Below are 22,690 nucleotides of genomic sequence, written 5' to 3'. Positions count from 1 at the left end.
TAAAAAATGACTCTCATTGTAATCCACCATGCCTTGGCTCGGACTTCTCCCATTACTTAAGTTTCCGTGCTGCCTCAGCTCCCCCATCTCCAGTGAAGTGTGTGTGTGCATGTGCCAGCATATGGTCACTGCCACTCAAAGAGAGAGCAGGAGGCCACGAGTGCTGCGCCTCCACCCGTCTTTCATTACCTTTCTTTCTCACCGGCTCTGACCCCCTCCTCTCTCCCCAACAGCTATGCTGGCCAGCTGGCTCCCGCTCGAGTGTCACTTTCCCGGCTCAGGAGGAGCCAACGAGTACACGAGGGTTTTTTTGTTGTTGTGTGGGACTTTGTGCGTGTGAGATGGTGTTTTACTGGAAGGGAAAGAGCTCCAGGGAGCTTGTTCAGCCTGTGCCATAACCCACTGATAGCAGCGAGGCATGGTGCTTCATCGGACCATCCAGGCAGCTCGAGCGGGAGATCTCGCAGCCCTGAAGGAGCTCGCCTCTTCTGGTCACCTCTCTCCAGGCATCACTGATGCTCAGGGTGCTGGCCCGGTGCACCACGCAGCCAGGTGTGGACGCCTGGACTGCCTGCAGTTCCTGGTGAGCGAGCTTGGGCTGGGTGCTGATCCCCGGGCCTCGAACAAGGCCACACCAGCACATGATGCTGCAGCTACTGGCAACATCCGGGAGCTGCAGTGGCTTGTGCAAGAAGGAGGCTGCAACATTGAGGTAAATATATCCACTCATAGGAATCTTGGCACAAAAAGTTAGAGAGTGAAACCCATCCTGAGAGCTTAAGGAATTAACTTGACTTCCACTGGCTTGAGTACATTTATTAATGTATTCCTTTCGCAGGTAGTTACACCTGTAAAGGCTAAACCAAGAAGTAATTGTTAGAAAATTCTTCTTTTTTTAAAAAACTGCAGTGTTTATTGAACCTTTTGATAAATTACATTTATTAAAAGTTTTTTGGGGGAAAATCACAGTGATGATGTAGAGTTCTCAAAAACTCACTTGGCATTACAGAGTTATGATAAATTAACAAATTATTACATTGTAAATGATTAAAACACAATTTAAAGAGATATCAGCTGAAGTGGAATAAGGGCCGGACTGTACTAGTGTGTAATACCAATTTTTACCACAAGATAGTGGAAGTATGTCATTCGAACCTTTATTTTAGTAGGTAAGTCACTAAGTCACTTCCTGCAAAGGAAAGGAAAGGAAACCTCCTGATAAATTAAGAATAAGGCTAAAAAGAAGTGTCAGAAGTTAAAAGAATAGCAGCAAAGATGCAGAAACTGATAAAAATAAATAAATAACAGCCATTGGAAAAACAAACTCTGCCCCCTGGTGGTGAAAGTTTTAGTTAAATTCTGTAAAAGGCGATTGCAAAATGTGAGAAATACGTCATCATCTTATTCATTAAAGATTTGAGAGTTCTGTTTTTCAGGTATTTCAGTAAGCTAAATGTTTTCAGTATTCCACTATTCCAAATTTCAGATTTTGTTTAAAACAGAAACATGAAAGTAACAAAGGATGAAAAAGAACTGACTATGATGATTTAATTGTTAGTTGTTGTTTTTTAAAGTATTACACGGTCATCAATTCATCTAAAATTTGGTTAAATGTATTTTAGAAGACGTAACATACAAGGATAGTCTGAAGGCAATAACTGAAAACTATAATTAATGGAATTAGAAGACTTTAGAATATCTGTTATATGCAAAAGAAGCAGAATAGGAATAATAAACACACATTAAAAACATACTCTTAATGACTCCACTTGGTTATTTTAGCTATTAAAATCATTTTGTTCCTTGAGGGTCGAAAAATAAAGGAAAAAAAGTAATAACAGTAACAGCATAGGGAAAGGAATTAATTACAGTAGTTAAAGTAGTTTAAAAAATTCTCTAAAAGCTTAAACCTATTCTGATGTATTACTGACTGATTACATCATATGGTTTTGACTTAGCTGACATCCATTATGGTAATGTATCACATGTCCAGTAATTATGCCCAGATGGTTGCAGGAAGTATAACAGAGTAGAAGCAGAGTAAAGTTTATTTACATTGTTTTTCAAAACTGAATGTGCAAGATCAGATTTTTAAGCTTCTATTTTACTTACTGATTATCGGAAATCTCTTAGATAAGAATCTCTCCTGCAGCTTTTCGTATAAAAAACAGAAAGCATTTACGGTTCAGTCTAAGGAGCTCGGAAAGTAAGGGACTTAGGCTACTATGACCTGAATGACTGAGAACCTGTGCACACACAATTACTCTTTACTTGTTTTATGTTACTTCATTTTTTTTAATCTGTTGCTAAAATGATAATCAAAAATCATTTACCTCCCCTGAGCCTGTAGAGGAGCAGGTTTTCAGTTTTGTCCACATCAGATCTCTGCGAATGTTTCCAGGATAGAGATGCTGCCGGTGCCACGGCCCTTCACCTCGCGGCTCGGTTCAGTTGTGTGGAGGTCATTAAGTGGCTGCTTTCTGTTGGCGGTGTGGCCAAGGTGGAGACAAACTGTGGAGCTGTGCCTGCTCACTACGCCGCAGCCAACGGGGACCTCACCTGTCTGAAACTGCTCATTCAGGAAGCACCTGGGTGAGTTCACAGCCCTAATTTCACTTCCTAATATTACAGGCTCTGTTTGCCTGCCTGAGGATGTTTGTACAAAGATAATCATCTGCATCCACACTTTTCAAAGCCATCCAGTGGGCCGAATTGGACCCTCTTACTAGATTAATATTAACTGACTTTGCGTTTCCATTTTTCCATTTGTTTTTAGTAAGTAAGTTTAGTAAGTATTTTGTTTTTGGAAGTATGTGCAAAGAGTTGCAAGTTTGTGAAACTTCAAGTAGCGCTGTTAGGAAGAAACTTAAAATGTTAAAAATTTAAAAGTTAGAAATGTTATACTTTAGAATAATTTTTGATGATACTTCTGATCTGCTTTATTTTCCATGGCACTATAGTAACTGACGGACCCAAACAAAGCATAATAGCACCTGAGCCGCTGCTATTGGAAGTTCTTAAGCACTGATTAAGTGCAAGTTTAAAAAGTGGTGTTTCAGACTCATTCTTCTATCAGGCAGGTATTAAATTTAGAAACTTTTGCTCTTTTAAAGCATTGAAAACACTACTTCTCTTTGCCACTGAGCGATCACCACAGATCTATAAGCATACCATCCACATAAAACGAGATTAGCGGTTATACGATGGCCAGAGACCGTGGAACAACAGTCATAAAGTGAGCGAGTCCTAAGTTAAACGTTTTTCAGTTTTGAGTGATGCAGCTTCCAGTGGAAGTGAAGGATAACGCTGATTGACATGTGACAGCGTTGGTTACCTTTACAACTAGAGCTTAAACTGTCCAGCATTGACCAACTGTTAACTACACAGCAACTACACAGCAATGCATGAAGGATTTTCTTTATGCACAGAACTACCCATAAGGAGTCCTAACAGCACTTGGGTACAGAGCCTAAAAAAGGCGGGCGTTAGCTTGGATCATGCCTCCATTAGGAAGATAAAGTATTTGTAGACATTATGAGCAACTAATCTCAATCCGTCAAACATTTCATTTCAGTTTGTAAAGTTTCTTCTTTTTTGTCCTTAGCAGTGAAGTTATATTTTTCACTGCCCATCCCCATTTATTTAACCTGCATGAAACAACACATGAAGGACACCTTAAGAGCATGCTGGGTAAAGAATCTACAATGAACTTCTTCACGATGTTGTACTTTCAGATGCATGTCCGCAACATCCACAATCACATTATTTAGCAGTCTGCTGTAAGTATAGTTCTCTGAGAACTGCTGTTCTCTTTTCTATAGATAAATTCTCCTCCCTAAAATCGCATCTTTTTTTCACCTCATGATATGTTATCAGTTGAGACCAAGGTAATGGGATAAGACAAAGGTGATTTTAGGTATATTTTTTACTGTTTCACTGCAGCCCTAGATGGCAGATTAGTTCTTTTAAGAACTTACTTTGTAGAGTAGGGCTGGGTATCGTCACTGATTTCTAGAATCGATTCGATTCTGATTCACAAGGTTCCGAATCGATTCGATTCAATTTGATTCAAATCGATTCAATTTGAATCTGGGAAATTTTGCTGCTGGTTCAGTCAATATTGTTTGGAGAGGGATAAAACCTGCAGCTTCAGAATCAGTGCAAAAAGGAGGTAAACACAAAGCGCATACCTGCTGAAACATCAGAATCAGCGAGCTGTCAGCTTTCAGCCGCGACCGTGTCCGTGCCGTCGGGTGAGAAAAGCGACATCTCACTGATTCTTATGCATTAGTGCGTCCACGCTTTGTGTTTACGTCTTTGTGCAGAATCCGTGTACCTGCTCTCATTTACTGTTTTAGCTGTTTGGTGGTGGTTGAAATTTTGTGACTTGTAACCTGAGATTCTGGCGTTTCAGGCAAAATAAATTTATAATAAAAAAATCGATTCAGGATTTTAATGAATCGATATCACGTTATCCAAGCTAGAATCGATATAAATCGATAAATCGATAATCAAAAAACAACCCCTATTTAAGAGTGATGTCCCACTTGATCTTACACTGACTCACTTCCAAACCCTTAAAAAAATCTTATCAATAAATATCTGTGTCACCAGAAAACAAAGTAACAGCAAATTACTGGATAAAAAGTATTATTATTATTACTACTATTGCGCTGTTATTTCTCTTCAGCGTAATAAAGTTGGTGCAGAAATTCGTAGTCCCCAGATTATGACTGCAACTGCTGTTGGTCTGGCTTTTCCTCTACTGCCACCATGACACCGACATTTGTTGTCTGCATCCCCACAGAATTATCCTCAAAGGTGCTGGAGGGTCAGTCCAAAACGCTTTGGTGACTTTTCTGCCATCATCTGGTCAAGTTTGATGTTTGTTTGAAGTTCAGGAGATTTTGACCAAGCTCGTGATATTGTCAGCAGCCACTCTTTACCTGCACAGTTTTATCCCTGTTCATACAGATGCTAAAGGACAAAAGGTCAAGTATAGAAAAAAAAGTCTTTACCACTCTAAATGACAAAAATAGAATTACACATGATAACACAGGGAAACAGGTTCTAATACAAAAGTTAGTTCAGTCATCTGCAATTCTTAATGAGCATAACTTTTTCGATTATGGCATGAGGTCACATTTACAGACATCTGAGATGATTAAAGGATGTACGGTATTGGGTTGCGCTCATCAAAAGGAACAAGTAAGTAAACATAAGCACCAGCCCTCACTACTTCCTCCAATTAAACTTTTCCATCTCCTAAACCCGAGACAGCGGCACAGATAATGGCGCGTGTGGCTCTTCCTGCCTTATACTCTTGTTACAATAGAGTCTGACTGTAATTTGCATGATGCATGGCAGAGTTTAGAGCATCACAAGTAACCATCAGTGACCTGTGAATAATACATGGCTACATGTTGTCCATCACATTCGGCCTGCAGTTGTTAAAGAGCCGTGTGCACACCAGTGGAAACGCTGCTTTGAGGACCAAAAAAGATTTAAATTAAAGAAGAAATTTCCCCTGTGACATAATTTAACATTATTGCTTATATTAGATTTTTGCATAATTTCCACATCGATGTCCAGTGTGATGTGTATCCATAAATACACGCATGGTGTGCTCATTATTTTTGGTGTTATTTTTAATATGTTTTACCCACATTCAGCAACTAAATATTTATTTAATCATTTCCAGAATTAAAAACATACTTCAATTATCTGTGCTTTCATATTTCATTAAGATATTGCTCTGTTAGAACACATCAGACCATGTTGGCCATGAATACCAGATTTTTCTCTCTTTACAAAAACCTTACACATTATAACAATTTCTAACTTAACTACTAACAAAACATTTTTAACAATAGCAACTATAATGAAATAAGCAAACCTATATGTATCTTTGAACTAATTGAAACTGAACTGAAAAGAAAGAAACAATTTAAACCAAATAAAAATAAAAACAGATGAAATTATAAGCCATAAACTCTATTTAACTTGTATGTTTAATGAGAAAATGCTCACAGTTAAAAAAGCTGAAACGGTACAACTCTGATATTTTAGTGGAAAAAGCACTGTAGGTTTTTTCAGGTATTTTATTAATGGATCTGAGTAACTGTGGTAACTCTAACTAATACAATACAACAAAATGATTTGTTAACCGGAACAAAAATTGGAACTAGACTTATAAAAGAGACAAAAATGAACTGTTAAAATAAAAATAAAAAGGATATGTCCTTAGTTTTAATCACTGACAGTGGTTAAATTTGCTATACCAACAAACAAGAGAAGGCTTTGGTGCATATTTTTAAAGAGACTGGTTATTTCCATGGCCTGAAGTGTTGGATCTGTAGTGGAATATCTCTTTTTAACTTCTTAAATCTGCCTGTGCTCATATATTTTTTTAATGGCTAACCTCCATCACCTGTTTGTGCACAGGTGTGTGAACCACCAGACGGCTACCGGTGCTACTCCGCTGTACCTGGCCTGCCAAGAAGGGCACCTGCATGTTGTCGAGTACCTTGTGAAGGACTGCAGGGCTGATGTGCACCTGAGGGCCTATGATGGCATGACCTGCCTGCATGCTGCTGCTCACATGGGCCACCAAACTGTGGCGTTGTGGCTGGTAAGTGAAGAAGCATAAATCTATGAAGCTGTTTTTTACATTTGATGCTTTCTTTGATCCGTATTTAATTAACTCTGAACAGGTGACCTGCACTGATATCAACCTGTCCTGTCAAGACATAGATGGAGCAACTGCTCTGCACTTTGCTGCCAGCAGGGGACACTATTGCATCTTGGAGAAGCTACTACACATGGGTTCAAAGGTCATGAAAGATTACTGGGGAGGGACCCCACTTCATGATGCTGCAGAGAATGGAGAGCTGGAGGTCAGAGCTAACTTTTTTCCACATTTTTTATATCTTATGTTTTGTGTTATGCCTGAATAAACTCAATTGTATTAATAAAACTTGTCTCGTTTGATCTCTCAGTGCTGTAAGATCCTGCTGGCCCATCAAGCCAACCCCTCAGATCAAGATATTGATGGGTTCACAGCAGCAGATTTGGCAGAGTACAACGGACACGCTGAATGTGCCAGATATCTCCGTGCCATGGAGAGAAACGTAAGATGTTTGTCACCTGCAGTATATTTTATTTTGCACGTTTTCCCTTGTTTGTTTCCTCTCTTTGTGGCACAGCTGTTTGCCTTGGCATGAAAATCAAAGCTCGAGTACGGTCAAACATCTGGAAGATCTTGGAAGCTCAGTGAATCATTTTCTTAATTTGTAACATGTATTTCATTCAGGTCAAGCCTATCATTCTCCTGAGCTGTTCTCTTCCACTCAACCTGATTACATTGCTCTCAGTTCAAGAGGTCTGAGAAAGTGGAGGATGAAGGCTTTAGGGCATTACAGGAGATGATGGCGTGAGTACTGTGGCGGGGGGGGGGGGGGTATTCTTCTTTCTTTGTTTTCCACAGATGAGTCTGTCAGGCTAGCTCTTTTGGTTCGTGTGGAATGCAGCGCACTCCTCAATGCGATTGATCAATATTTTAGAGCTGACACCTTGTTTTTGCTGGTGTTGCCTGTTCAAGTCAGACGTCACTGCAGGAAGCACTTACCTGCATTAGGGTTAATCAACTCAGAATACTTTGATGTAAGTCATTCCTCCTGACATGCACAGAATCAGGTGATTTTTTTCAAATAACTTTGGCATATTTCATGAAGACAAGAACAATTTGAGTTACTGACTCATAACGTCACATGAGTAGGCTGAAATTTCATAGCTTTTAATTTGCATTCTGTAATTCACAATTCATTTTAATTCAGTTTTATTTATACAGTGCCAAATCACAACAACACTTGCCCCAAGGTTCTTTATATTGTACGGTATGTATATAATATAAATATATAATAACAGAAAGAAAAAAAGAGAAAACTAAACAATTATATGACCCCCTAGGAGCAAGTGCTTTGGTGACAGTGAGAAGGGAAAAAACTCCCTTTTTACAAGAAGAAATTTCCAGCAGAACCAGGCTCAGAGCAGGGTGGCCATCTGCTATGACTGGTTTGGGTGAGGGGAGGAAGACAGGACAAAAACACGCTGTGGAAGAAAGCTTAAGAAGATCCTTTGTAACCTTTACTAAAGCTGTTTCTGTACTGTGGAGAGCTCTGAAACCTGAATGAAAGTTCTCAAATAAGAAAGGACAGAGGATATCCATTTGAAGTGCTGCTTAAACCGAATCCAAATCAATTTTAGACCGACTCTTAAGTGTCAAAAGTGTCTGAAATCGAGATCTCGTCTTCTTCTATAACCAGTTCTGAACATCAGTATGATAGGATCTTATCATAGTTTGAGTAAACTCCACTAATTTGATGTCTGTGAATTAGAGAAACAAAAAAAAAAGTTTGTACTCAGGATGTTTGATGTGATTTCAGATAATTCAGTGGAGAAAAATTCATTGAATTTTGGTAAACCTTGAATGGTCGCATCAGCTTCTGGGACAGGTGGGGACCACTCTGTCAGCAGACTTGTTGAACGTTAAAGCCTCACAGCTGTCCACCTGCAGCCTGATGTAGTTGTTTTCCATCACCACTCCTCACTTGCTGCCTATAACGCAGGCTACACAGAGTAACCAAAGCTGTCGGCCAATAGGATCCATGAATAAGTCAGCGGAGAAGAGCAGCACTCATACATGAAGAGGATGATGATAGGAAAGTAGTGAGGCGTGACTGCCGAGCTCCTCTTAAGAAATAATCCTCCCATGAACAAAGGGAAGCTAATTAGCGCAGGGCTGCTGTGGCGTCCGACACAGCCCGAGCCACCGCCAACTAAGGGCCTATCAGTTACTTCTCTCCAGCGGCTCAGGTGGAGGGCCCGCGGGTGAAAATGCTGAGCCCGTTATGGGATCCACAAGCTTAAGTTTCAGCGTTTTCACCATTCTGATGCCTGGAGCCGGCAACTCTATCCCTTTGTGGAGCTGGAGAGCAGGATGTCATTGGCATCAAACACACATTTGACTGTCAGTCATGTTTTTTTCCAAGAGGCTTGGAAGTGCTATGATTGTCACCTCTGGATGCTGTGTAATGATGGTAGCAGACTGAATGGTATATCGTGTTTCTTGGCACTTTATGAATTGGATACACTAACAGAGACTCAGTGTGAAGTAAAAGGTCATCTGACAGACAACCGACCAAACAGTCACTCGATTTAAATCTTTATAACATTTACAGGATAGAATATGTAATGATTTAAATCCGGGATTGATCCAAGATGGCGCCGGTGCGTGTGGCTTGCCGTCTATCACTGCCAGTGTTATGTTTGTTTGTTTTGATTTTATTGACTATTGTAATAAATGCCAACTCTCTCTTGGTGTATGATCGCCTAACCCTACTGGATCTCCGACCTTCTGTCAAAGGCTGGGCAAAGTGGAACCAAGCTGAACATAAAACTTTGCCCCCGCTAATATCGGAGATCCCGGCTCACCTGTGCCTAGGGTTGCCAACTCCCTGAAAAATAAATAAGGGACACCTCGTGGCCAGGGCCGGGCAACCCAGTTGTCTTCACCCTTCCCAGTGTGGTGAATTTTCTAGCTCTTTTTTTGTGTGTGAAATTATTTTTTTTAACCATTTGACTTGAAGTTGATTTAAGCAGATGCATATTCTATTCTTTGTGATATGAACACATGTGAAACAAGTGATCATTTAGCCATTTATTTTTAGCTCAAAATGACAACATTAACACAGTAAAACAGGTCTCTTTCTTAAACAGAAGCCTGTCATGCTTAACTTTTGAGAATATAAGTAAATCTTTCTTTAACTCTGTCCTGCTTAACTTAAAATAATAGAAAACAATAGAAAGAAAAACATTCTTGTAACAGTGCACATTTAGTGCATTTAGTACAATTGGCTTCAGCTGAGGTATTATTTCAGCTTTTCTAATGCTAATCAGCTGCTCCTGTTTGTAAACCCGCTTGTTCCCATGATTACGCATCTTAACTCATCATCATTATTCACCTATGTATTACTTTTATGTATTAGTCATCTATTTGTTGTAATCATCTATCCTTGCAGTTGTTTATTACACAAAATAAATTATATTATCACACTTCTGGCCACATAGCGCTGATATTCACTGCACATGCCCATATTAACTTTTTCCAGCCAGGTGTTTTCCTTTTCCCATTCTTCCCTTTCTCTGAGGGGAACAAACATTGCTGCTCTAACGCTGGGCTCACACTGTGCGGTTTTTGGCCCATTTTGAGACGATTTTTGAGTCGTGCGACCGTTTTGGTGATCGGACCGATTTTGGCCTTCATCGTGCATCGTGTAGTATACGTGGGGTAACGAGAAGTGATTAACACCTCACGACCAGCTCCCGATCATCAATCGCTCGTGAGGATCTCACCACAGCCGCTCACACTGCTCGCGCGCAAACACGTAAACGTCGGTGAAAAAGACGGCGCAGCTCGGCAGTGCAGCGTGTGATCTGGACACAAGCGATGGAGGCACAACTTGTAGAACTTTGAAAAGCTCATCCGAGCCTTTTCGATGTGGCATCACAAAATGATCACGACCACAACAACCGTGAAAATAGTTGGATTTACATCGCTGCTCAATCACAGCTGCCTGATCAATGTTTTTCATTAGCAATTTAGCAAAGTTGATGGTGGTGGTGTGTCTGTGTGAGTGAAAGACAGAGAGAGAGAGCGACAGATTTTCTGTTATAACCTTCATTTTATGGAGGCACAGGGTGAGCTCTCAGGTCGCATCAGAGCATCGGGCGGTATAGTGTGAGACCTGCATCGTGACCTACCAACTTCTAACCCCTGTGAGTCAATCGTGCAGTTTGAGCAGGAGCTGAATAACGTGACTGAAAAAATCGCACAGTGTTTGCCCAGCTTTAGGTGTACTGTCGTCCGAGACTTGCACCGCAGTGTCGGCGTTTGTTTCCCTGTTGGCCATGCTTCTTGTTGTGGTCATCTGTTGTCTTCCGGTATTTTCTCCGCAAGCGACCTTTCCTCGACCAATGAGATGAGCGGTAATCTGAATTGTCATACTCGAATTGTCATAAGTGTGCTGTCAGCTCATTGGTCACAAAGCAGGAGAGAGGCTGGGAATTATGTTTTCAAACAAAGCGTTAATTCCATTAAAAGTTATAGACTACTTTTGATTCTCACTGTATTACGGGACAAAGTGCGTCCCTTATTAGCTCAATACGGGACGTGTACTTTTTTTTCTAAATACGGGACGATTCCGTATTTTAAGGGACGGTTGGCAACCCTACCTGTGCCGTGTTCCAGATCCACCACTCCGGCAAAAGTGCCGTCGCCGGGGTCGAAGGGCTGGCTTCCTGGTGAAGCTGAAAGCTTCTTTAAGGTATTCTCTTAAGCCCTTGTCCAGAAAACAAGGAGTGGTGCCAAACTTCTGTTTCTCTCGGCGATCGTTGGAACCTGTCTGTGCCTGGCTGGTACCTGTCATCGGCCTAGATGGGATGTCCCGAAAACCCTGCTCTCCTCGCCCCCGCCGACGTGGTGTGAATCTGCGGAACCTGCGGCCTCTGTGTCGGGCTTCTAGGACGGCTAGCGACGGGGATCCGCTGCTTACCGCCAGGATTGGCCTGGTAAATGCTAGGTCCCTAGCGAACAAAACGTTTATCCTGAAGGATTTTTTCACATCCCGAGGACTGGATTTTCTTTGTGTGTGCGAGACGTGGCTGAGCGCCGGTGAGTGCAGCATCTTCTCGGATCTTCTACCCGGCGATTGCTGCTATTTCAATTCCCCACGTATGTTGGGCCGAGGAGGAGGAATAGCTACGATCTTTAAAAGTCATTTTAAATGTAAGCAGCTATCAACCCCGTCATTCACCAGCTTTGAACTGTCTGTGTTTGAGCTGGGCTGCTCTCACACAGTGTTGTGTGCGGTGGTTTACCGGCCTCCAAAATACAATAAGGACTTTGTGAGTGACTTTGCTGACTTCTTGGCTGAATTCATGCCAAAATATGATCGTGTTCTTATTGCTGGGGATTTTAATATTCACGTGTGTTGTCCTGACATGCCCATGGCGAAGGGCTTTTTAAACCTTATCGATTCGTTTAATCTGGTGCAATGTGTGACAGGTCCCACACATGAACGTGGACACACGCTTGATCTTGTTTTATCTCATGGTTTTTCTGTTTTTAACATAGAGATTTGTGATGCTGTGTTTTCTGACCACAGTCCTGTGATGTTTGAAGTTCCTCTTGCCTGTGCCTCAGTTAAAACTCGCGCTGCTGCTCAGCGCTGTCGTGTTTTTAACTCCTCCACTGCTGAACACTTTTCAACAGTCTTTGACCAGATCTGTAAGATCCCGGATTTTTTATGCAGCCAGACTGAGGAACTGAGCTCATGGTTTTATTCTACCTGTCGGACTGCTTTGGACACTGTGGCTCCATTAAAATCCAGACTGCCTAAAACTAAATCTGAGCCCTGGCTGAACGACTTGACCCGAGCTGTCAGACGCGACTGCCGTTGAGCTGAGCGCAAGTGGAAAAAGGACAAACTACAAGTGTCATTCCAGATGCTGAAGGACTGTTGGCGTCGATATCAAAGAACTGTAAAAGATGCCAAAAGAAAACACTTATCTGACATTATTTTGTCAAACTGCCACAACCCACGTGTTTTATTTAATACTATTAACTCTGTTCTTAATGCACCATATACTGACTGTATTGAGCCCTCATCAGAAGCCTGTGAAAATTTTTTACACTTTTTTATCGAGAAGGTCTCCTCCACAAGGGCTCAAATCTCTCCTCATGCTCACGACCTCTCAGTCTCTGTTTCCTGCTCTGCGGTCTTTGACAGGTTTGAGCCTGTGACTCTATCCTTTTTAAAGGAGACTGTTGGTCATCTTAAGCCTGCAGGGTCTCCAAATGATGCTGTCCCTCCTCGACTTTTAAAAGAGGTGTTACCTACAGTTGGTCCTTTGGTGCTTGAGCTGGTAAACCATAGTCTGATGTCAGGTGTTGTCCCTAAAGATTTTAAACATGCAGTAGTCAAACCCCTGATTAAAAAACCTGCTCTTGATCCTATGGTTCTTGCAAATTACAGGCCTATCTCCAAACTACCTTTTCTTTCCAAAATTCTTGAAACGGTAGTTTACAGCCAAATAATGGCCTTCCTGGAAAAGCAAAATGTTTTAGAGGTTTTCCAATCTGGTTTTAAACCCTTTCATAGCACTGAATCAGCCCTTTTAAAAGTTTTTAATGACATATTTTTAGCGACTGATGCTGGGGACTGTGTTGTTCTTGTGCTTTTAGATTTGACAGCTGCGTTTGATACCGTGGATCATGCCATTTTATTCTCTCGTTTGGAGCACTGGGTGGGCATTAGGGGCACAGCACTGGAGTGGTTCAGGTCCTACTTGACGGGGCGAACTTTTTGTGTCAGCCTTGGTGACTATGCGTCGTCCTCCGCTCCCCTCTTGTGTGGTGTCCCACAGGGCTCAGTTCTAGGCCCCCTCCTCTTCTCTTTATATCTGCTTCCTCTTGGTTCTGTACTGAGAAAGCACGGCATTGCTTTCCACTTTTATGCTGATGACTGTCAGATCTATGTCCCTCTAAAGAAAAAAGGCAGATACCTTACACAGCCATTACTTCAGTGTCTCGATGACATTAAGGCTTGGATGTCTGTTAACTTTTTAAAATTCAATGATAAAAAGACAGAGGTGATGGTTTTTGGCAGCCCCACTGAGACCCCCAATGTGTATGTAGATTCCCTGGCACAGTATGTTAAGCCAACTGTCACAAACCTGGGGGTCAAAGTGGACTGTGATCTAAAGTTTGATAATCAAATTAAGGCCGTGGTAAAATCTAGCTTCTTTCACCTCAGGCAGCTGGCAAAAATAAAGCCAATTCTTTCACGGCAGCACTTTGAGACAGTGATCCACGCCTTTGTTAGCACTCGGCTGGATTACTGTAATGCACTTTATATAGGGGTCAGTGCATTATATATTAGTCATCTACAGAGGGTGCAAAATGCCGCAGCTCGTCTTTTAACTGGCACTCGAAAGTTTGAGCACATTTCCCCTGTTTTAGTTTCACTTCACTGGCTGCCCATTTCTTTTAGGATTCATTTTAAAATTCTTTTATTTACTTTTAAAGCTCTCCATGGCCTAGCTCCATCTTATCTCTCTGAGCTGCTACAGCCTTATACACCCACCCGCTCTCTCAGGTCAGCTGATCAGCTGCTCCTGAAGATACCCAGGACTGGGCGTAAACTTAGAGGAGATCGTGCTTTTGCTGTAGCAGCTCCCAAACGGTGGAACGAGCTTCCTTTAGAGATTAGACAGGCCACTTCTTTATCTGTTTTTAAGTCACTCTTGAAAACCCACCTCTTTACCTTGGCCTTTGACACCACGTGAGATGTTGGTTTTTTATTTTTATTTTAGTTGTTTTTAGGTGATTCGATGCTGTTTTATCTTGTTTTTGCTTTAACATAGGGCTGTTTTAATTTTATGTCTTATGTGTTTTATTTATTTAATTTGCTGTTTTTTGTTATTCTATTGTTTTAACTTATTTTCTGTACAGCACTTTGTTCCTGTGCTGGGTATTTTAAAGTGCTTTATAAATAAGATTGGATTGGATTGGATTGGATTAAATCCAGCTGTGGCAGAGATAAGGTGTGCAGGTAGACGTGCTTTAATTACATTTCTGGAGGTGTTTTACGTTTGTAACGTAGATCGCGGGTTTCATCGGTTCTTAAGTGTCAGTTGGATAATCTCATTTCCGAGAAGTGACCTGAATGTAGCGGGACAGTGACCGCTGCAGATCTGGACTCGCTGCCATGTTTGGATCACTCACAGCGAGGTCAGACTCGTTCAGCGCTGTCATCTACTCTTCCCTCATCTCGCATCTCAGCAACAGCTGCAATCAAATAAACAGTGTGCGGTGTGAGGTTTACTTCACACGCACACGCGCGTGCACACACACAGAGCGATCAGGCCAAAGATACTGGTGTTTGAGATTTTTGTTATTTTTAGAAACCTTGGAAAGAGCATTCATCAGTCATCACTTTGGTTTTTAAGACACACGTCTAAAGTTTTACATTTCTTTTGAGAAATAAAACACATGTAATCTAATAACTTTAAAGAGAATTTAATGAATTTTGTTGGGCTCATCACATCACTTTATCCTCTTGCACAACAGAGCTGTGAGTCTGTCCGACTCATAATGTTTGGGTGCAAAATGTGATATTTATTAGGAAACTAGTGCAGAGATATTTTACAGCTCTATAAAATATGGACTATATGGACAAAGTGCTGAACACATTTAACCTACCGGAGCAGCTCAGTCATGGAAGTACATGCAACGAAGCTCCTGGTGCACAGTTTTTGTTCTGATGTTAATGGTCAGAGATAGTTTGGAGCACTGCAGTTACTAAATCTCAAACCTCGCTCTGTGACTCACATGGTCTGACACTTCATGGCTGAACTGCTATGGTTCTTATTTGTAAAGCCAGAGTACATTACCAGGTGCTTCATTTTATACATCAATGGGCTAAAGAGGTGTGGCCCAATACCTTTTGTCAGTATAAAGTGTATCACTCATTATATCCTGTGTATCATGACTTTCTTTTGCTATTATATATCTGGTTTTAGACTGCAAAAAAATTTTGAACCCTGAATTTATTTTTCAGTTTTATGTGCGCTTTCATATACGCTATAAAAGGTGCTGTATGGGACATTTTGCTGGCTAGTTTTGGGTCCACGGGCGCCTTCAGAGCAGTGGTTCTCAAAGTTTGGAGGGCCTGATACCCCTTAGAGAAGGACGGCATCATAGTGCCAGAGTGTAAAATATTGTTGTTTTGTTATATCCCTTTTTTGACTATGAGATCGATATGATTGGTCCGTCACTCCCAACTTCTTTCAGTGTGATTGGTTACTGATGTGAAGGTCTATGTTTTAACTAAGTAGTATCTTTGAACCCAATTTAAAGTGAGAGAAAGAAAAACGCAACATTAAGTAGAAAAAAGGCAAAACCAATTCCAATTAGAAGTTCTATAAACTGCATCAGTTTTATGTCTGTGATGTAAACTTCTATATATGGTGTCGTATTGTGATGACCAAGTTACAGCACATGAAAGGTCGAATTCTTTCCCTACATTTTGATACCATGTTCACCTTCTATTCCTTCTGAGTCAAAATAATTTTCTAATGGAGTCATATCTGTGTTCACGTGTGATACTTTGAAATATAATGAAGCTGTTGTACAGAGGAAAGTCGGCTGAGTCTGAGGGGTTCGGGTGGGAGCATTTTTGATTGATGAATGAGCTCTTCTATTCAATCGTCCCAGGTGGAAAAACAAAATTACCTGATTACCCACGCGCATGTCTCTGCTCCAGGTGCTTTGACAAGTCTTCCGCTGATACCTCCCTGCGTGTAACAGCATGACCGCTGGTTTGTCAATGCATTAGTGACATTACCGGCCATCCTATCCGGTCCCTCAATTATTAACAGCATTCTCCGATCAGAGTTTATTGTTTATTACCTGGCGGCCCTTGGCCACTGTTAAGAGACGCTGATGATGGTGTCAAACAAGTGGACGGTGATCTTAAGATAGCACGCCCCAATACCTGGCTGCACAAGTCGGTGTGAGTCATACCACGAAGTGTGCGCCGAGAGAACTGCTCGAGGTCAAGGTCGGTGAGTTTTAGTTTGGTCTGTTTGTCAAAGTGCAATCGTTTTTTTTATTGTGCTCATGTGATTTTGTTTGTGCGTGTAAACTGTATGAGTGGTGATCTTTAATGTTATGTGCTTCTGTCTTTGTTGCTCTGTGCCAGGAACTACAGTTGAAAAGCCTCTGTAGTTAAATTTGGGCACATTTACACGATGGACCCAAGTGCTCGTTAATTAATGAGCATTGTCCCTCGCCATATTATAAGCTCTCTTTCTTGTTTTTATACTCGCGCCTTATTTTTCTTTGAGCTGAAGGAAAGTGAGCGGACAGGCTGAGTAATTAATTTTGTGAAATGAATGGAAAGTTTTGTATGTTCCGTTTGAGAGGCCCGAACTGGCAGATGTTTTGGCAGCATTTTGCCTATTTTCTGATCAGTTATAGCCTGTTACGGTTAGGCATGAGTAACGCTCCAGGCTCATGACCTTACTTTATTTTGTCATTGTTGATTTTTGCAAATTGGATGTGTTTTCTTTAATCTTGCAGTTTCCAGACATGTCCAATAGTAGTTACAATATTTCAGCACTAAGTAGACAAATACTTTCAGTTATTACTTTTGTAGCTGCAGCAGATGCAAAAAAAAAAAGAAAATGCTGTAGATGTTCCCAAAAACAGTATATCTGTCAGTTGGTAGTCTCGCAAGCATTTACCTCCATGGAGGAAACCTGAGAGTATATTGCCATGTGAGTGGACATGTATTTACACTATAGCGGTCTGTGTATAATGTGCAGCCGCTGTATACATTCCCTGTTGCAATTTATCACTGTGAATATTTCACGTGGAAGCAGGTTGTTTGAATGATTGATTCCAGAGTGCAGAATTACAAGACATGTTTCTTAAACACAAACGGTGTTTCTGAAATAATTAAACTCTCCCGTGGTTCGACCCACAGGGACCGCAGATTACTGGAGCTGCATGTCTGACAATGAGACAGCATTGAGTAGCTGTTTCTTAACTCCCTGGCTCCTAATCTGTAGCGATCAGAGCCTTTGTGGTCTTCGACAAAAAGGAGAGCAGATCCAGGCCAAAAGCAGGGTTAGGCTATCTGAATATGCGTGGCAGTAGTGATGGGGGAGTGATGAAAACCAAATGCTCTCTGGCCACTGCATCTAATTAAACACACACATGCAGGGTTCATCGTAGTTTTTAGGACACTGAACTGTTACGAAAAAGGTCACAAAGGAATCGGGCTCCCCCTTCCCATTTCCCAGCCCGCTTGTTGTTTATCTATTTATGGATTGCACAACTTCTGGGAAGATTATTCCTCCGCCCGAGCTGTGTCACAGCATATTTCGTGTTGCTCGACATCAAAGTGCCGCGTGAGAGGAAATGGCACGGACCACCTCATGGACGTAACGCACAACAGCGTGCAGCAGCATATTAGGCCTGGCTTTGAAGTTTTGGCTACTAATAATGTCCTCTGAGAGGTGAATTTGATATGTATTCTGTATGGAGTGCATTAGGACAATGCAGGTTCATTAAAGGCGACCTAAATGCTTCCATACATCCGACAGCCTGCCTGGAGCGGTGTGAAATGCTGCCACCTATTCAGCCGTGCATGTGCTTGTTTTCTTCTTTGGTTTGGTGCGAGTCTTCAGGCTGTGAAATGTTTCATGTGCTCATTTGTTCATCATAATCAGAAACTTCCTTTTTTATTCTAATTAAAAACCTAGCAGACTTATATCCTTGATAGCCTGTAAAAAACAACAAAAAACAACAACAACAACAACCATATTTAACCTAAAACAATTGACACTTTTGACACTTTCTGGCACAGAACCTGCTCCCATATTGAAATCATCTCGTGTGACTGGTTACACTGCCTGAATCTACATTTTTAATACTTTAAAGGCTCCCAAAACCTGCTGTAATCTGGGATTTCCTGTTTGTGCCTAAACTTGACATATTTACCTGTTAAGTAGTTTGTATTATGGACAAAAGTATTGAGCCACACCTCTTAATCTTTGAATTCAGTCGCATTGCCACAGGTGTATAAAATCAAGCACGCAGCCATCCAATCTGCCTGTACAAACATTTGGATCTTTGTAAAGAGCTCACTGAATTCAAGCATGGTGCTGTAATTGTGCTGAGGCACATAGAGAGTAAAAGTTGCCAGTGCTCTTCTGACTCAATAACTGCAGAGCTCCAGACTTCCAAACCTCCTCTGGCATTAATGTCAGCATAAAAACAGTGTACAAAGAGTTCCTGCAGGGGTAATGGAGGTGATGTAGCATAGGTCCCCAGTACTTTTGTCCAAATAGTGTATGATTTAAGAACAAACTGAAAGAAAAAACACACCTGAAAATCATCTTTTCCCCTATCTACAAATGATGAATGGAAACTGTTGTAAATGTAAGATTTGACTATACTAACAAAGAGAAGAAATTATGTCCTCTCTGTGGTTGGTTTGATGTACTCCTGTAAATTAAGATTAAAGACTACAGTCGTACTTTACACACAACTATCACACAGAAGTAATAACAAAAGCAGTCTGAGACTGCATAGCTTCCCTCCACATCATGGATGAATCGAGTCCCTGGATCCAGTTGGTGTCATTTTGTTGTGAACATCAAGGCCATTTCCCCCAGCTTTTCCTCTTTCAGTTTAAGATATACTTTTATCTATCTTAAAAGTTGAAAAATTACAAAAAAAAGAACCTAAAACAAAATAAAATAATGTCCTTTTTTAACAGTTTTTCCAGTTCAGGGGGCTCGTGTGGCACTGAATCCTATCCCAGCTGTCACTTGGGGAAAAGCAGCCATACATTACATTCATACCTACCTACGGCCAGTTTAGAATCAGCAACCTGACTGAACACGCCTGTCTCCGGACTGTGGGAGGAAGCCAGAATAGAAACAAAGACCCCAAGCAGGCACAGAGAGCCATCTCCATGTAACATAGGTCAACAAATTCAATAAAGCAAAACGAGCACAGCAAATGTGAGGTGAAATTAAGATGGCTCAGTGTACACACAGGGTCAAGTGTAGAAGGACAATCCACACTAAAATGTGTATGTTGGTACGTGTTTGTGAAGATATGATGCAGAAAGTACAATTTTGCCTCATTTCGCAATATTAAAAAAATCCTTGCAAAAATTCCTGGATCGAGATCAACTCCAAAAGTGAATTACTTCTAAGTTGGGCAAAGCTCCATTTCTATTAAACTTCTCATGCAAAAGTTCTGTGTGTAACTTTTTAAGTCAGGCAATCTGAACCAATCACATAACCTCCTTGATGGAGATCTCTTTTCATCTGTTTCTGTGGTGTTCGCTCAAACGAAATCTTACTCCATAATGAGGTCACACGTAACTAGACAAACCAGGCTCGTTGCATGAAAAGCACTTGTGACGTCATTCAACGGCCACCAAACTGCAGTTCAGTGTGATGGTGGGAAACCTGCAGCAGTTCAGGTGAGGTGAAGAGAGAAGTCTCTGAAAATGGATCATCTTACAGCAGGCATGATGTCACCTGATTTAGATGACAGGAAAGATATAACGCAGTAAGCACTTCTTTGATCCTCATCATTTTCTAAGACAAAAATGTGAGTGTTTAAAATAGAACTCTGACTGAGCACGTGCCTTATTTTATTAACATTAACATCAGTCATTTCAAATTAATACTTATCAAACTCCGTATGTATCTCGGTTTTTTAAAAAGTAGGAAAATAATTTCAATCAAAGGCCGCTGTTGTCATTCATGGAGTCTGGGCAGTGGCAGATGTCAAATGGCTGCAAAAGTCAACCTTTTTTAGTTTAAACCTGAGAGTAACATAGCTGAAGAGGTAAATAAAATGTACATAAACAATTGTTTGCTGTAAAGAAGTCAGCATGTGTGTCCAATAGTTGTATTTTCACATGATAGCATCAATAACCAGCATATAGTCCTCCTCTCCTTTTTTATTCAACTCAGTTTCATGCTCACACATGTAAGCATGATTCATAATTACAGGCTCAATACAATGGCCAGCGTACAGCTGCATCCAGCCGAATAGCTACATCGGTTAGCTGGAGACGCTGATTGACTGGTGCTTCCTCTGTGATCAGGGTCAGAACTTTTGGGTCATTTTCAGAGCTGATACTTTATTGCTTAGCTAGAGAGCATCTATGTTTTCCTGTCTTTCACAATTCTTAAAGCATTTTCACTCAATATCTAAGGGCGTTTGCATGGCTCATGGGAGAAAATTATCGTCACGGTGTTTAGCTTTAGTCATTGCTTATAACCAGCAGCATTTATGAGCCATAAATAAGTAAATCAAATACAGCAGGAGGGAAGTGCCGAAAACACAGCTGCAGCTCTTTTGGAAGTTTCCCGCTCCTTCCCCCTCTTCTTATCGACAGTAAAGCTGAACAATATTGCTTCACTTGTTTCCTTTTGATGGGAAATTACAACCAAAAGCAGCACAGTGTGCTTTTTGCTTTACTTTTTTTTCATTATTCAGAAACTGTGAGCCGTTTGAAACGACGACAGCTCTGGAAACCATTGCACACACAAAGGAATGGAGGCTTTCCTGAGTCAAAACATGCATTAAACATTTAGGGATTTTAAAATCATGAAAAAGTGTGCTTCAGCTGAAAAGAAATTTGGAGCATATTAAGGCCAGCAAGTTGTAATATTCAGGGTTCATTAGACCTGTAAGTAATGTATAATTCCATTGATAGCACTGTCAAGCTAAAAATCACAAAGGCTTCACAACAAAATGCAAAAAAGTTACCCAAAAGCAAGTTTTAAAACTTTTTAAAAGAAACAGCTGAGTCCACAGATCTCAGGCTCAGACAGAAAGAGGTTCAGAGTCTAGGGGTCACTGTTGCAAAAGCTCTGTCTCCTTTAATTATTAGCTGGCAGGCCGTAATCACCTGATCCTAGGGACCTGCTGGCGATGTATGGATGTAACGGTTATCTGATAACCAGAATCTTAAAATAAATCCTAAAGTCAGTGGAGAACCAGTGCTGCAGAATTAACCATGGTGTGACATGTGAACAGCTAAAACTGCAGAACTGCAGGAGGTAACGGTAACGATGGGTCATTTCAAATCCTAACAATCCAATTGCAATGAAATGAAGGCATGAATAACAATCCCCAATTCAGAGCATAACACAATAGACCTCAACTTGGTAAGCAAGGTAAAAGCTGAAACAGCAGTCACACCAAGCTTCCTGATCCTGATTAGCAAAAGTGGCAAGGGGAACTAGAATTTGCATTACAGTTTTTAATAGAGTCAAAGCACGTATGTAAGATGTGTGACTGGGGCTTAAATGAGATACAAAACTGGATTCCATATGTGCAGCAGTGATAAGAAATTTCTTTAACAGTAATCAAAATGTGCTGAAGAGGGAGCAGCAGAAACAATAAAGTCCCCAAACAGGAGCCTTGTGGCACACCATAGGCAAAAGAAGTGAAGAGGACCTGGACTTAGAAACAGCCACAGAAAAGGAGCATTCAGAGAATTTGAAGAAAGATCAGATGTAAATAGTGGAGCAGCACGTTGGCACGGTGGTTAGCACTGTTGCTGCACAGCAAGTGTCTGTGTGGAGTTTGCATGTTCTCCCCCGTGTTTGCGTGGGTTCCCTCCGGGTACTCCGGCTTCCTCCCACCGTCCAAAGTCATGCAGCTTGTGGGGATAGGTTAATTGGATAATCCAAATTGCTACTAGGTGTGAATGTGCGAGTGAATGTGAGTGTGAATGGTTGTCGGTCCCTGTGTGTTGGCCCTGCCACAGACTGGTGACCTGTCCAGGGTGTACCCCGCCTCTCGCCCTATGACAGCTGGGATAGGCTCCAGCGACCCCCGCGACCCTGAAAAGGATAAGCGGATGGATGGATGGATGGATCAGATGTAAATAAAACATCTTGCAAATGAGAATCATTTTGTGGTTGTGACATATCTTCCAAGTATGAAATAATTGTACAAAAGCAGCTAAAGGAAGCTGCAGTTCTGTAAGTGCAAGTATAAGGACAAACAAGTATTTGTAAAGTT

General features: G+C 41.2%; 1 protein-coding gene across 1 annotated transcript in view; it reads left to right on the top strand.

Annotated features, from left to right (window-relative positions):
* Window positions 1-120: 120 nt before the first annotated feature.
* espnla (espin like a) overlaps window positions 121-22,690 on the top strand; it is a 28,472-nt gene continuing 5,902 nt past the window's right edge. Inside the window, exons 1-5 of the mRNA XM_086282198.1 lie at window positions 121-712; window positions 2,402-2,592; window positions 6,445-6,631; window positions 6,714-6,896; window positions 6,999-7,130. Coding sequence (XP_086138324.1) covers window positions 419-712; window positions 2,402-2,592; window positions 6,445-6,631; window positions 6,714-6,896; window positions 6,999-7,130 — 987 coding nt within the window. The 5' untranslated portion in view covers window positions 121-418. The remainder of the gene's footprint in view (window positions 713-2,401; window positions 2,593-6,444; window positions 6,632-6,713; window positions 6,897-6,998; window positions 7,131-22,690) is intronic.

This window comes from Aulonocara sp. 'chitande type north' Nkhata Bay, linkage group LG23, assembly GCF_057382095.1.
Source record: "Aulonocara sp. 'chitande type north' Nkhata Bay isolate Kocher_YH1m ecotype deep benthic linkage group LG23, A_spYH_male_GT1.1, whole genome shotgun sequence".
In the NCBI taxonomy this organism is placed as follows: Eukaryota; Metazoa; Chordata; class Actinopteri; order Cichliformes; family Cichlidae; genus Aulonocara; species Aulonocara sp. 'chitande type north' Nkhata Bay.
This window is presented reverse-complemented; position numbering and strand designations above follow the sequence as displayed.